This window comes from Limanda limanda, chromosome 10, assembly GCF_963576545.1.
Source record: "Limanda limanda chromosome 10, fLimLim1.1, whole genome shotgun sequence".
In the NCBI taxonomy this organism is placed as follows: domain Eukaryota; kingdom Metazoa; phylum Chordata; class Actinopteri; order Pleuronectiformes; family Pleuronectidae; genus Limanda; species Limanda limanda.
The window spans coordinates 24,185,832-24,201,535 of NC_083645.1; the positions used below are offsets into that span (position 1 = coordinate 24,185,832).

The 15,704-nt window shown below is 43.1% G+C and overlaps 1 protein-coding gene across 4 annotated transcripts in view; it reads left to right on the forward strand.

The window, feature by feature from the left end:
* The first annotated feature begins 6,034 nt into the window (after positions 1–6,034).
* The window catches only part of ldb2a (LIM domain binding 2a), an 87,951-nt gene continuing 78,281 nt past the window's right edge, over positions 6,035–15,704 (forward strand). For all 4 annotated transcript variants that reach the window (XM_061079484.1, XM_061079485.1, XM_061079486.1 and 1 more), the window contains exon 1: positions 6,035–6,282. In XM_061079484.1, coding sequence (XP_060935467.1) covers positions 6,151–6,282 — 132 coding nt within the window. In that variant the 5' untranslated portion in view covers positions 6,035–6,150. The remainder of the gene's footprint in view (positions 6,283–15,704) is intronic.

Consider the following 15,704-nt stretch of genomic DNA (forward strand, 5'->3'; position numbering starts at 1 on the left):
GGAAGGGTGAGCCCAGGGAGGCAGGAGGAGGCGGTGGGTGAGGAGGGAGAGGGGGGTGGGGGGTGGAGGGTGTTGGGAATTATGGGTTTGTGTGTGTGCATGTGTGTGTGTGTGTGTCCGTGAATTTGTGCGCGTGTGTAGGAGTGTGCGCGTGTGTAGGAGTGTGTGCGTGAGTCTGAGTGTGATCAGGGGTGATGGGTTGTGGGGATACGAGCGTGTGTGTGTGTGTGCGTCTGCATGTGTGTGTGTGTGTGTGTGTGTGTGTGTGTGTCTGTGTATGAGTGTGTGTGTGTGTGTGTGCACTCTCTTATGTGTGTGTGCGCTCTCTTATGTGTGTATGTTTGTGTGTGTCTGTCTGTGTGTGTGTGTGTGTGTGTGTGTGTGTGTGTGTGTGTGTGTGTGTGTGTGTGCTCTCTCTCGTGTGTGTGTGTGTGTGTGTGTCAGAGGCAGAACTGGTTGAAAATATTAACTCTTTGCTCGCTGGGCTGCTTTTGCTGCAAAAAAATCCAGCTCCAGCTCCAGAGAAAGAGCAGTGTGGTTGTCTAACAAGCCGCTGTGTGTGTGTCTGTGTGTGTTTGTGTGAGTGTGTGTCTCAGACGTGGACGTGTGTAGCCACCTTGTTCATCTGCAGGTTCTCACAAAAGCCTGGTTAATCACTTTAAATATGTAAATTGGCATTTTTCTGAACTTGGAAGTGTGTAATTTAACCAGCCCTGGAAGCTCTCCCATCGTTTCCTCCAGGTTTGGAACCACACGCTCGGTAATGGCTTCACTTGGAGTCACTTCACCACCGGAGTTTAGTTTATTGGTGCAAACGTGATTTTAAACTCCACCTCTGCGCACACAGCCCTTTTTCCTGAAGTGGAGCTAAATGCCTCCACTTCCTGTATTAATCTATTTACATTAATTTGTCATCCCTGCGTGCAAATATTCGTTTTTAGTTTTGTGTGTCTTCCCATAATTGCTCGACACGACTGTGCGACTCATCTATCACCAGTGTGAGGAAATAGCATAATTGAAAAGTGCTTTTCAATTACAATTTGTTTAACTTAAATAATGAAATAAAAATATGGCGCTTCAAAGTTTTTACTTCTTTTTTTTGCGTTTATTATTATTATTCCATCCAGCAGCAATGAGGAAAAGAGAGAAAGAGAGAGTGAGAGGGAGAGAGGGAGAGAAAAAAATCACTCGCGGCAAAATGCAAATGAGCCTGGAAGCTATTACGATGCTAATGAGATTCTACCATAGAAGTTGCTTCTCCGGCATCCGGGGTTTATTTCATCCATATTTGGAAAAAAAACAGTTGTGTTCTCAAAATAGAGGACACACACTTCCCGGTGTTCACGGCTCGGTTAGTGAGTTCTGACTCGTCCACGTGACGCCGGGCCGCGGTGACACAGGAGAAGCATCCGGCTACTTTAGTTTTTACTCAGCAGAATACACGGGGGTTATTTATTTATTTATTTATTTATTTATGTATTATTTCCCGGCTCCACATTGTGTTCCCCTCTGAAGCTCCGCTCTATTTTTAGCAGATCTGCCGTTTCATCATCTGCTTGTCAATCACCGGCGAGCTGCTTTTATTAATAACACTATCAAACTCTTCCCTCGCAGCTTCGGAATATCACAAACCTCCTGCGTGTCGGCGCTTGTTCCCTCTCAGAAAGAGAAAAAAGGCAAATGAGTGTGATTGTTTACACCGGCAGCAGGCACATCAAACACGGCTACAACTTTCTGTTTTCACGCTCGGCTGTGAAACAGGATAAGACGTGTTCCCGGGATCTCTCCAGCGGGAGCGGCGTCGGTGCGTTCAGGTGCAAAACCTGTAGCACGGCTGCCACGGGTGTGTAGTTTGTGCGCTACAGGCAGGCAGGTAGGAACGTAGGGAGATAGGGAATGTTACCATAGTAACACCAAGAGGGAACCCAGCAGAAGCAGAGTGTCTATATGTGTCCTGACCCATTTCCATTCTCATCCACAAGTGTTTTCTCTCCCTCACGTTGCTGTTTCACAACTAAAAGCACCTTCTCCTTCCTCATCCTTGGTGCGTTTGCTGCATTTAACAAATGGCGGCGGCTGGAAACAAGCAGGAGCCAACACTGAGAACTCTCCTGGTGCTTTTTGGTTTCTCCCGTTCAGTGCGATTCAATTCTATTCAACTTTATTGTCCCTGAGGGTAAAATAAAAAGCGTTGATATGAAAAGGAACAAAACTTGAATTTAGAAAAGTAGTGAAGTCGTCAATTAGGAACATTTTCTCACACAGAACACAGACTGTGGAGATTCACTAATTATCAGCGGCAAAGTAAAGGTTCAACCTCACATTGTTGATTCTGTCACTTACTGAACTCAACCTGCTGCAAAGAAAGGACAAAACGCACATTTGGCGATGAAGGTCAGAGGAGGAAACACAAAGCTGTGGTCCGTTCAGTCAGAGATCATCAGTGATTAACTTGTAAAACAGCGTTAATGGGCTGAGCGGCGTTCTTCAGATGTGAGCTGGGATCTGAGCCGGTTCAACTGGACTCAGTTAGGAGGAGACAACAGCTCAGTTCAGAACCCGACTGATCAGCTTTCAAACGATTAAGAGTTGAAACTAAAGCAGCAACAGACGAGTTTGAACCTCAAATTATGTTGTGACAAGATTCCACCGTGTTTGTGATGGTGCTTTTGTTTTGTTTTTAACTCTGTGTCCTGAAGCAACGAACAGTTTATGTGAATCAACGTGCTGAGACAACTCTCCTTTTAATTGCTGCTCTTTTAATTTCCTTTTCTTTTTCTATTTCTGTTAAGCTCATTGTTACTTTGCCAAGAAAAGAGCCCCTTAAATAAAGTTGATTATTATCAAATATATTTAAAACACACGTTGGGCATCACCACAGACGGGATTTATCGTGAACGTTTTACAGTTCGAGGTATTTTACGACTTATCAAACATGTAAGTTCACAACATCTCCTGGTTATGTGAATATAAAACGTAACACAGACGCAATTACACTTCCTGCCGAGCATGTTTCTGTTCACTGAACGCTGGACATTTTCCAGAAGGGTTTTATGAAAGAACGCAAATGTGAGACCTTTTCATGAAGAGGTCCAGAGGTCGAGGTCAAGAGCAGAACTGTGATTTCCACAGTGGGATTCAAACGTTGCCTTCTTGCCTCCTGCCACTCTGCTCAGGCTCCTCCTCTCGTCTGAACGTTCCGGACATTTCCTCCGTTGTTGTGAAGGCGTCCGACTCGAAACTGTCTCCTCCTGCGTCCCTCACATGTGAAAGACCAACTCCAAAAATTGTCCAGACCCAATTTTCCAGATGTTTTCCTGATCTCATGTCAGAAAATGGCTCCCGAGCCGGGGATCTTTTCTTCTTGAGTTATTTCATCTGTGAATACCTTCCGGGTCCTGATGTAAATCTTTAAAAGCTACTCACAAACACAGAGCCATCATCTAGAAGAAGCTCCATCATGTCTCTTCCACTCTTTTAGACATTAAGATATGGGAAACGTTTTCGGGAATATCTGATCTGGAATACTGAATTAATCTTTGCTCTAATTAAGGGATTGATATCTATGAGTTTTTTGTACTATGGTGCAGCTCGACTCGGGGCTGCTGGGCCTCGGCTGAGGTATCTGCCTTTCATTCATTGTGTTTGGGTTTAAGTGAATCGTCATTGTAGACTGAAACAAACCCTAATGTTGTGTTGTTCGTGGTCACAGAGACACACACATGACAGCGTCAGCGCAGCCTCACACGTGTTGTTCATGTTTACAACCCTCTGTACAATGCAACCATGTTAATATTGAAATCTGTTAAATGAGCTGTTCTCTTCCATGTATTGTATTGCAGCCACACTCGAGTGGTAAGCGCTTTAGGCGGCAACCAAATCCTGTTAGAAATGTCAATTGAAAAGGTCTTGAGATATTAAAAATGTAGTTTTTAATTAAAGGTTTATTAATAGATTTTTCAAACTTTTTTTTTTAATTACCCGACCAGATGCCTGAGGCATTTGGATTACAACTTTTATCTCACTCGATTCAGACTGCCTCTCCCCATTCAGCCATTTTGGATTAAAAGTCAGACTTCATAAATGCTGTTCATTAATTCCCAGTGTGGGCAGTTAATGTGTGATTCGGGTTGTAACGTGGCGGCTCGTCTGAGTGTGTATTTATTTTTAGATTCTTGTGGCTACTTCGCAGCCCTGATCTGTCACGGAGGAGCACATGGAGGAATCTCACTCAGTATGCACAAAGCGTCTGGTGTGAAAACTCTACATGTCACAGTACGTGTGGTTATTGACATGTGTTGCATGGAACACACTCCAAATATCTAACGACAAACAGGCACGACAATGTGTTATTTAACGCAAAGCTACATAAACAAATTCTGTTTGTGTTTATGTTCATCTAATACTAAATGTAAAAGCAAGGAAATTAAATCAGAAATGAATTATGGGCAAATTTGTGAGAATTGATTCGACATAATTTTTCCTCATTACTGGATTCAACACTTTCACCTCAATTAAAAGCGCAGGTAGATACAAGCAGGCCAGGTGTATCCTCATGGGGGGGGGGGGTTCCTGGAGGAAAACGCACAGTACGTACAAGCACATATTATATAAGGTTATAAAATACACATGTATAACTGTGTCTTGTTGTTCACCATCACTGGACAACCCTAACAATCTGAGATTCTCACGTTCTGCACACGCTGGCTTTGAGTTTGACGTTTTAAATCGACCACTCTGCATCGTTATTGAACTCAATAAAAGTCGATGGCGCGTTGGTAAATCGGTGAAATTGCAGCGTGGACTGAGACTGCAGCAGAAGAAGCAGCGAGTGTTTCCCCATTTTGCTTTAATCTGAGATGTTGCCTCTGGGTTTCTGAGCTCCTGGTATGAAGACGCTGTCGTTAGCGCCATCGACCAGCGGCAACACAATCAATACGGTATTAGGAAAACATGCTACACATAAAATAGACTGTTTACAAGAGCTCAACGTAACTCTTCAGTTTTAGGTTCGTAGGCTGACTCCCAGGAGTGAGAGCAAATTGTCTTTATCGCCCCCTGGTGGCTAGCTGTAGTAAAGGTCATAAACCCCCTCATTAGTTTTAACAGGATTTCTGTCATTTTAGATGGTTCTTATCACACAGATGTTTATTTCACGTGTTCATGTTTCTGCTACGTTTGGTTTGAATGACTTATTTGATGCTATCGATACCTTGGCTCCGCCTCTGCGCCAGCTGGCTCCAAAATTTACACCAGAAGTCCAAGATGGCTGCACCAGGATCCGGGATATTTTGACTTCAATGTAAAACAGTCGGAAGTAGAGAGATAGTAACACTCACTAAAGAACACAAATACATTTATTTGTTTAAGCCAAGGTCAGTCTGAGTGAAGCACCTCTTTGTATGAAATGCAGCGTTGGCGTTTTATCTGATCTGCGTGAGTTGTTCCGTGCATGTGATGGATGTGACTGGAGGGTTCCTTCATAATTTGGGACATTTGTGTTTCATATGATTAAAATCTTCTGAAATTAAATATACACATTTCTACATTTGTCTCTATTCGCCTCATTCTTCATCCCACATTTACAAACCATCACGTGGACACTGGATAGGACAACAACAGACTCACTTCATGGATCAGCAGCTGTGAATTAAAACACACACACACACACACATCAAAACAATGCATCAACTTCAGGAGGGGCAGAAACACACACACACACACACACACACACACACACACACACACACACACACACACACACATACAATGCAACACATGCACATGCACACACACAAGATCTGACTTGAACTTTGCAAGAATGCACAACTGAGTGTGGGTCTTAAGGGAACAGGAAACGACTTCCCTCCTCCCCCCTTCAATCCTGCTCCACCACCACCACCACCACCACCACCCTTCCTCCCATCCTCCCCTGGCTTCCTCCTCCTCCTCCTCCTCCTCCTCCTCCTCCTCCTCCTCCTCCTCCTCCTCTAGCAGAGCACCAGGCAGGCCAGCTTGCAGAGTGCAGCTCAGCCTTGCAGCGGCTGCTTCCCACTGGGGGTCTTCTTCAGGAGGGTCTTCTTCAGGAGAGCATCGCACTCCCATGTGCTGGATGTTCAGATCGCGCCGTGCGCCTCGCCAGGAGCCACCATGTCCAACCCGCCCCAGGACCCGTTCTACTCGTCCCCCTTCGGACCCTTCTACCGGAGACACTCGCCCTACATGGTCCAGCCCGAGTACCGGATCTACGAGATGAACAAGCGGCTGCAGGCGCGCACAGAGGTGAGGAGGAGGAGGAGGAGGAGGCACGGTCCCGGACGGGAGAGGAACCAGGGGTGTGGGGAAGGGGGCTGTGGGGGTCCGGTACCGGGAGGTGGGATGGGGATGTGGGGCTGAGGGTCCGGGCTCGGGTCCGTGTGAGGGTCCGTGGCTCCGGAGGTGTGATTCGAAAGTGCCAAACATTCCAGAGGTGAAAGTAACGGACTCTGAATCTCCACCTCTGGTCCAGATGTGTCCGGATGAGTCTTTGAAATCTCTCATTTATGGGGAAGAGATGATTTACACGTGGCCAATTAAGTTGTTGTGACTTCAGGACTCGAGTCCCGTCCTCTGACAGGAGCTGGGAGATCCACCTGAAGTGGACCCGCTTGTTCCCAAAGTCCCAGATCCACTGGTTCTGCACCGGAACACAGATAATAATCCGTTATAAAGGTCTTAATCTGACATTCACCTTGATGTGAAATTAAGATTGAGACTCATTGACAGTGAGATGAATCCACATGATGAGTGTAATGAGAAGGAGAAGCTGGTTCCAGTCTGACCAGGCTGCAGAGTCTGAGGCAAACTCACCTTTTCTCTGTGCTTTCAATGCATTTGCACATATTTACATGTTGTTGTTTTTTTTGTACACATTTGCATACTGTGCGTGGTTGATTAGAAAATGCAACAGTTCACGTAGAACAAGCCCAACAGGAATACACACACAGTTTGTCCCAGACACTGTGTTGTAGAGCTTCAGGTTTGAAACAGTCCCCATCATCTGCATGAACTTTCCTCAATGAGAGTCATGATGCTGGTGATGATCAGGATGGGACACTTCATGACAGTTTCCCCTGATGCTTCCCTGAGTGGCGTGCACGTGTCTCTCAGCCTGAACCTCTTCTGCTGATCCCTCTGGGAATCATCGTACAACCAGCATCTGTCTCCGGCATCTGTTCACCAATGTGTAAACTTGCAGATTAAAAAGTTAATTCAACGAGTCGAGCTGCGAGACGTCTTTTCAGAGGAGCGTCATTGAAATCCAGGAAATAAGCATCTTTCAACGGTTTCTTGTTTGTAGCTTTTGTGGCTGAAACTATAATGATTATTACTAATTAATAAGCCAATTATATGCTCAATCAATTGGTTGATCGTTTGATCTTTAGTGTTCCACCAATCAACTCTTTACATTTCTTGATTTGTCCCAAACCTGAACATATATCCACATTTATATGACGAAAGAAGAAGAAAAGCCCATTATTCCCCTTTGAGAAGATGGAACCTGTGAAATGTGCTGTCGTAAGCTTTAAAAAACAGTTGCTTCTAAATTTTGAATCAATCGAACCCATCATTTCATCTCTAATATTTGAAATAATTGCTTGCTGTTGGACTCTTTTAGGAATTGTGTCCCCGGCGAGACATAAAAAATGGAGGAGTTTTGGAGGAATGTGTCCATTAAATGATTTAATGAGACATTTCTTGGTAAATCTTATTCTGGAACCAGACTCCAGCTGAGTTACTGCGGCAGCTCGCCGGGCGATGCTGACTTTCCCGAGGAGAAACTTGCAACTTGAAGCAAACCAAGGCGATGTTGCTGAGATGCAACGGCCCCGGTCTGATGCATTATTCATACACAGCGGTCCAGGCCCCGGCGGACCTCAACTCCCGTACCACACATACCCCGACACCGAGTGCAATCACCACGCACGCTCACACACACACACACACACACACACACACACACACACACACACACACACACACACACACACACACACACGTACACACACACACACATAGACATTATAGGACGTATGTGCTTGTGTTAACTTAACAGCAAAGAAACAAACACACCACATGGATAAGAGACAGTTTAAACTATTATCTTCATCTCCTCAGACTAAATTATATAATTGCATGATAATATAATTAGTTTTTTGTTCCCCTCGGTTTTCATATCCTTGTCTCCCTCGTCTTTTCCTTTCTGTCCTCGGCAGCAGCTCGGTCCATCCTCTCCTTAGCGATCTGCTTATTGTTTGATTAAAATGCAGGTGGCGAATATAATGAGGAAGAAGTAGGGGGAAATAAATGGCTGGAGCTTTTTGCAAAATTGTTTGTATCCAGATGCACCATGCAGCCGAGTTCAGCCTTTTCATGAAATTATATAGTGATTATCCTCATGAATGCAAAGCTGCAGCCGTCGTTTTACACAAAAAAACCCACTGTGTGTATAGAAACAAATATGGTGAGGCAAAGGGAAAGTATTGTAGCAGAAATCTGCCCGTTGCAGAGCTTGATTGTGCGTTCCCCTGTGAAACAGACGTATTGAAGCTGTTTCCTTCCTGTAAATTGAGGTTAGGTGTTGGTCCCTTAATGATGATGTGAGCCTGAGGGGTCATTCTGCTGCTGCTTCTATCACCGAGCCGCTGCCGACTTTAAAAGTCAGCTCGCACTTAGAAACAAGACTGTGTCGGCATCAGCGCACGGGTCAGGGTGGTGTTGTTATAAAAACAGGAAGTTTGGCACACACACACACACACACACACACACACACACACACACACACACACACACACACACACACAGTATAGATAGCTGAACCCTCCTGCTGGATGGTTCTTTAATATTTCATCAAGGTTTTTTGCTGTTAGCAGTGGTTGCAGATCCATATCCACGTTTTGTATTTGCTAGCTCGGCAGTGAGCTGATGCTACACGGAAGTATTAGTTTAATTAAGACACTTGTGACAATATGTTACAATAAATCACACTTGCTTTTGTCAACAGATCATAATTATTCCAACAATAACTAAATGTCTTTAATTGGATACTTTTTTTTACCCCTTTGAAAGCTCTTATGGAAATATGATCTAATGTGACAAAAAATGCAGAAAAACATACAGTATCATTAAGTTTTGTTCTTGCACCAACTAATCAAATCGATTAAGATGTTAACAGCATGAAAAAAACCATGAATATTTGTTTGTCGATAAGCAAGAGACCAAAAAACAAATAGAAAAATCGACAGTTTCTTTTCTTACATAAAGTGATGTAACTTACATTTGGGGCAGTTGGATTTTTAACTTTCTATCCGACCAGTTATTAGCTAGTTCTGCACTTTTGAGCATTCTGGAGGCTGTTGCTGCCGTAATATTTCTGTCAGCAACACACGCAGTTCAGTTTTTTTTTAGATCTCAAACAGAAGCATTATGTTCTGTGTCAGACTTCTAAAAACTTTTAAGTTCCTACTTCCTACTCAAGTAACAAGTTGATGAAACAACTTCCAAGTTCAAACAAGGTTTCACGTGTATAGGATTTAGTAGCATCTAGTGGTGACGTTGCAAATTGCAGCCAGTAGACTCCATAGAGGAAGACCCACTTATATAAAAAGAAAATTATTCTAAGTTAACAAAATACTTTTATTCTTAGTTTCAGATGATTATTCACTAATAAAAACGTAATTATTAATATTTTCTTCCATTTCTTCTGATGATGTAAATTCTCCTTTATCCTACACACTGCACCTTTAAGTTGTTCCAGCTGTTTGTAACCATGGCTGAGGTTTTGACTCTTGAAATCCCTTGACCTGCCCTCGAGTCTTTTTGGTATTTAACTGTACAGAGGAACACAGAGAGAATCTCAAACAAATCCAAAGGAAATCATAACAGCAGTGACTTCCTCTGTTGGGTGTTTAGTGTGAAGGGACGTGACAAAGCCATTACTCCACCGGGGTTTGTTGCTACATTTTGTTGATCCAGTCAGAACGGTTTGAAGCTCGCAAACAGAAAGTCTTGTCAGAATTATCACCCGAGTGAAGATGCTTAATGTGGTGAAAGAGCCGCCTATTGTCGAGCATAAGAATAGCTCGCAGTGTACTTAACACACGGAGCCGGCTGGTAGGCCATCCGAGTCACATGACTCACTGGAGCTCTCGTCGGTCGGGGTGTTTTTCTAACAGGGGAGCTGACTAAGCCTGGATATGACACCGTGTCTTAGAGAAGTCGACTGAAGTCACTCTCCTGTTAGAGACTCTTCCATTTGTCTTATTCATGAGTGTGCTTTTGAATCTGCTTGGCTGCTGGTGCCGCTCGCACTGAGGCGCGGGACTCAAGGACTTGACACTCGCTGGAAGCTGACTTGCCCCCAAGAGGAAGCTATAATCTCTATGAGTTAAATAACAAGGTGTTGGAATCAAGTGTGCTTTCACTCTTTTTGATTTTAAAATCTCATGTGCACGGTTGTTTGTATGGAGTGGATACATCTCTTGATTCATTTTAGGAGTTTGAGTGCCATTACAGACGGTTTAAAGTAGAGTTTAGTGTAATACAGAGGTTATTTATGATGTATCGTGGTTCATCTGATCATCTCAGACAAATATCCACATCCCAGTTTGTTCTGAACTGAAGTAACGTTTCTATAAATGTCTTGTTTTGTCTGAGCAGCAGTCGGAAAGCCAAACATGTTTGAACTACAATCATATAAAACAGAGAAAATCTTTAAATCCGCAGTGTAGAGAAGCTGGTTGGAGTTTGTAATCTGCAGATTATTCTCTCCAGGAATCATTTAATCAGTCAAATGTCAAAAAACACTCAAAGGTCATAATTTTTTCCTGATCTGAATTTCCTAGAGTCCAAGTTTCTTCTCGTACATGTCGTCAAACCGGTTGTTCAAAATTTTAGAGACATGTTGAGATGTCAAAGACAGTTCACACTTTTCGAGCAAGAGAGAAATAATTTATTTAAATAGTTTCTGATACATTTTCTGAACATTGACTCTTGGATTAATAACATAATCCCCTCAGTGAACTATAGTGTCGCTGAGATCAGGGCAGCGATTCATTATTTTCCCAGTTAATCTCTCAGATATATTTCTCTAACAAATCAATGAACTCGTTTATCTTGCGTAAGTCAGACAATATTCAAAAGTCGCACAATTTCCTGAAGATCAAAGTGAATTTCTCACAAAAATACAGAAAATTGCCCAAAGACATGAAATTTACTGTCACACAGGATGAAGAAAAATGATAAATCCTCGCAATTAACAAGCTGAAAAAAATCACTTGATCATTATTGATATTTCAAGTCACTGTTCATAGGAATGTTGATTTTAGTTGTGCAATTCATTATTAATCTGAAGATTTGCTTTTCGCGAACAATCAATGAATTGCACTAAAAAGTCACAGTTTCTTAAAGAACGAGGTTTGGACTTTTAATAACTTGTCTTGTGCAACAAACATTTGAAGAACACAAAGTAAGAAAAGCAAGAATTCTCAGAACTCTGATTTTGAAAGTCAAGGAATCTACCAATATTTATATTTTAGAGAAGTCGATTGTGATTTAAAACATTGACACTGATGACGTTTTGCATAACTTTTGCCTCCAGATTCCGCTGTAGATGGAAATGATCTCTTGTTATTCACTTCAGACCCGATAGCAAAACGGTTAAGTCTATTTCTAGGAGCCACTTTCTCTGAAGCTCGTTGAGGAAACCGATGTTTCCCTCTCACCTGCCCTGCTCTCAGAAAGAAGAAGGAATAAAAGGCCACAGTGGGACCTGTGTGTGTTTGTCTGGGATCAGCTCTCACCTCTGAACTGATAACTGTGCTGCAGCTTAAACAGCCGTGCCCCTGTCACGACTCCGGGTCTGTTTCTATCTCAACCTTATTACCTCGCTCCATTCATACTTATTACCTGCCCGGCTGTATTTCTGCACCGGGCTGACTGCTATCCCATTACCTCCGTTTTACACACGTGGACCCGCTGTGACCCGGCAATCTAAACAGGCTTCGATGTGGATTTGATGCCGTGCATACGCTGTGACCACATTGTTTCTGTGCTGTCAATTGGAGAGGAGGCTAAGGTGGGGGGGCGGGGGGGGAGATACTGGCCCCGGCGTACTCAGCTGCCGGCGTGCGGCGCCGAGATGATTTGTGGGGGAATTTGACACTTAAGCGTATGCAAATGAGACGGCGGATTAACATTCAGAGGAGGAGCCTGGTCGACCTCAGCCGGTGTAAGGGCCATTAGCATAGGAGACATTAATATTCAGCGGCAGAGAGCGGGGGACACAGAATAACACTGTAAGTAACACTGCAACACACAGGGTTGAAACAGGAGGAAAACAAAAGCATTTTAATGGAGGCACCGTAATAATACCCAGAGGGCCGCGGTGTTCAGGAGCCTCCGCCGCTGACAGTGAGTCTAATGGTCACACGCTTCCTCAGCAGATACACACACACACGCAATCAGCCGCGGTGATTGGCGGCCCATTCATTGTGTTCTCGCATCCCGGGCACATAGTTAGTCTCATTCTCATTATTCAAATGGGCCCACAGACCTGAGTCAGAACTGGAGTGTTCATTATGGCACAATCCCTTGTTCCTGTCAGGGGCAAAGTGGATCTGTTCCCCCCAGCGCTACATGTCAGATTGACATGAATAGGCTTATGATGTAGAGGTCAAGTTGGCTCTGAGCCGGTAGGTTCGTGGAGGAGGATTAAAGATGAGCCACCGAGGCACCGGCAACTCAGCGGGAGATTTCCTCTGCTCGTCGGAATCTGCGTTTAACTTCACAGGCGTGAAAAGGGACAATAATTATTGTTCTTGTCGTCAAATTATCCAAATATGATTTCTCCCTTAATTGTCGGTAAATTGAGATAAATGTCCACAGTCACTCAGAGCCCCGGGGCGGAATTCATTTATTTGTGTTGCACAACAAACTGAGATAAAGAAGAAGCCGCAAACGTTTACAGTTGAGAAACCAGAACCAACAATGATTCGGCCCTTTTAAAACAGTTAAAATAATAATAATGATGTTAAGAACAATTATTAATATATACATTTTTATGGCACTTCTCAGAGTTACAAAGTGCGTAACAAATAAGAACCCAGTCACAGAAGAATAACAATAAAAACATTAAACTAAGAGTTTATGCATGACCAGCGATAAGGATAATAAAAAACTAGAATAAGGGTCGAATTAAAAAATGCTTTTTGGACCATGACTTCCTCTGGACTCAGTGAGAGTTCATGTGTGTGAGTGCTTTGTAGCGTGTGTGTGTGGAGGGGGGGAATCTGCAGCGTGTGTGTGTGACATTGTCGAAAAGAGTAATTACCACACAGGTGTTGAACATCACGTTGTCCTTATCTGAACCATTACTGATTTATCTAGCATCAGGGAACACAAAGCCACTGGAGGTTTGTCACTGAAAGGACTTCGACACCTCAGGTTTTATTCACATTTCTTGATAAATTACACTCTTTTTATGAATTATTGGAAATGTTTAATGCAGAATGTGGGTGTGGTCAAAGGGTAGCATCATTATTTGCAGTCTAAATACTCGTCTGTGATGCTACATCTCTAAAAATGAGAAAGCAGCCTCTGATTGGACGTGATGTTAAGATGTCAAATACATTTGAAATTAAAGTTGATTTTCATTTAGAATAACGACGGTTACTTCATGTATATGCTTCTTCCCACATGTTAAACAACACACACTAATTCTTAAGCGAGTCAATGCGTTATTAACGAGGATTCACAGACTAAACAGTGTTATGCCTTATTTGTGTTGTTGTGTTGTTTGTGTCTGTCGTTATTTACAGACCTGGCATACGTACAGACGTCTGGATCTGTGGCATGTGCTCGGAGCCCCTCACATTAAAAACAAGAATAAGCAAATACATATTTTCATGTTTTCATAATGCTGCCAGTCAGTGAAAGAACTGAATCACATTATCTTCTGCTTTAACTCCCTGCCAACACCCCCCACGCTAAATTAAAGAATAACGCAGCTGAAAGGTGAGCGAGCGGCCGGAGAGTTTTAAAAGGAAAAGAGAAACCTTATCCCCCAGAATGCTGTGGTCAGAGCGGAATATCTCTTTACCTGTTTATCATTTCACTTCCTCAAAGAGCTTCTGTTGGGGGTAAAATCATTAAAAAGAAACAGAAAGCAGGATTTGCAGTTTTCTTGTTTAGAGGTAAATTCATTCCAGGACACCTGCATATTCACAGGTTAAAACACTGGATGATCTGATTCCTATAGTTTCAAATGACGGTAATTGTGTTGATTTATATAGACCACAGTGACAGATATTGAGAAAACACTATCGAGCTTCGTACCAGAGGTCATTCAGGTCACAAGAGACAACTTCAAATGATCACCGGCTCGACACTGAATGGCAGAAAGATGCAGTGTTGATTTAGAAAATTCCAGATGTTTTCCTAAGGAGCTGGTGGAGGTAAAATAGAGTGAAAGACTAAATTGTTTTTTTGATAAAATTAAAAGAAACCGAGTTGCTTTAACTTTTAAAGAAATAATGCAGCAGATTTAAAACTTGTGTCACAAGAACAACCCGTGTCTCAGGAGACTGTGATTCAACAGTTTCACAGCCGTCAGCACGAAGAGACCATAAATCAAAGCTGGAGCATGTCAGCATCTCTAACTGGTCACATAGATGCTTCCAGACAACACAAAACAAGGGTCCTTCAAAATCGTCTGAACTCACCTTTTTGATTCTCTCTGTGTTAAAAGCTCTGAGTAACCACCTCCTCCAAAGTGCCTCCTCCAGTCCTGACCTGTGAGTGGGTTTTAATTTCAGGTATAAACTGTTGTACCTTTGTATTCTGTCATTTCACGAGGCTCCAGCCTTTAAACTCAAAGTCTTTTATATCGTATTAATGATAACATTAACACATAGGCTACATGTGATAATATAAACGTAATAATATCCCACATATCTTATCCAAGAAGTATAAATAACCTCACACAATACAGTCTCACTGTCACTTTGTTGGTCCAGTAATGTCATACTGTACATGTGATGCCCTGAGAGGATGTTTCCATAAAACCATATAAAAAAGAAAAAGCAAAGCAAAGACCACTGGTCAGACAATGAGCGTCAGTGGCCTCCAGCAGGAAGCCCGGACAATAGACCCACCTTTTTCCTGGCCCTTTCCCTCGGTTCCTTCCAGGCTGCTCTGGGGCTCAGATAACAGGGAAGGGAGACGGGCCTGTTGTCCGTCCATGTCCTGTTGTTCCCTCCCCCCCCCCCCCCCCCGATGTGGTAACACCGTCTGTCCTGAAAGCACGGAGGTCACGGGCCGGACCCTTGCATCCAAACAACTGTCACCGGGGATTTTGAGTGAGATGCTGAAAACCCCCCTGGACGATTGTTTGCATTTGGTCTATTTTAAAACTAGCGTAATGCACTTTAATGGGATTTTCTACTTCCAAGACCATTTCCAAAGACTTTATTTGAAGAATATCTGGTTTAGAATCTGTTAAGCGTTTTGATATGGTTTTCTGATGTTTGTTCTCTGCTTTGAATCCCTGTTGTTTATCTCTAATGACGTTTGCTGTCTTCATTTATCCGGTTTTCACGCCAACAGTTGTTAACCAGTATTGAATAAATGCCATTAGCTTTTTCTTGAATTTGGTGATACACACAGAC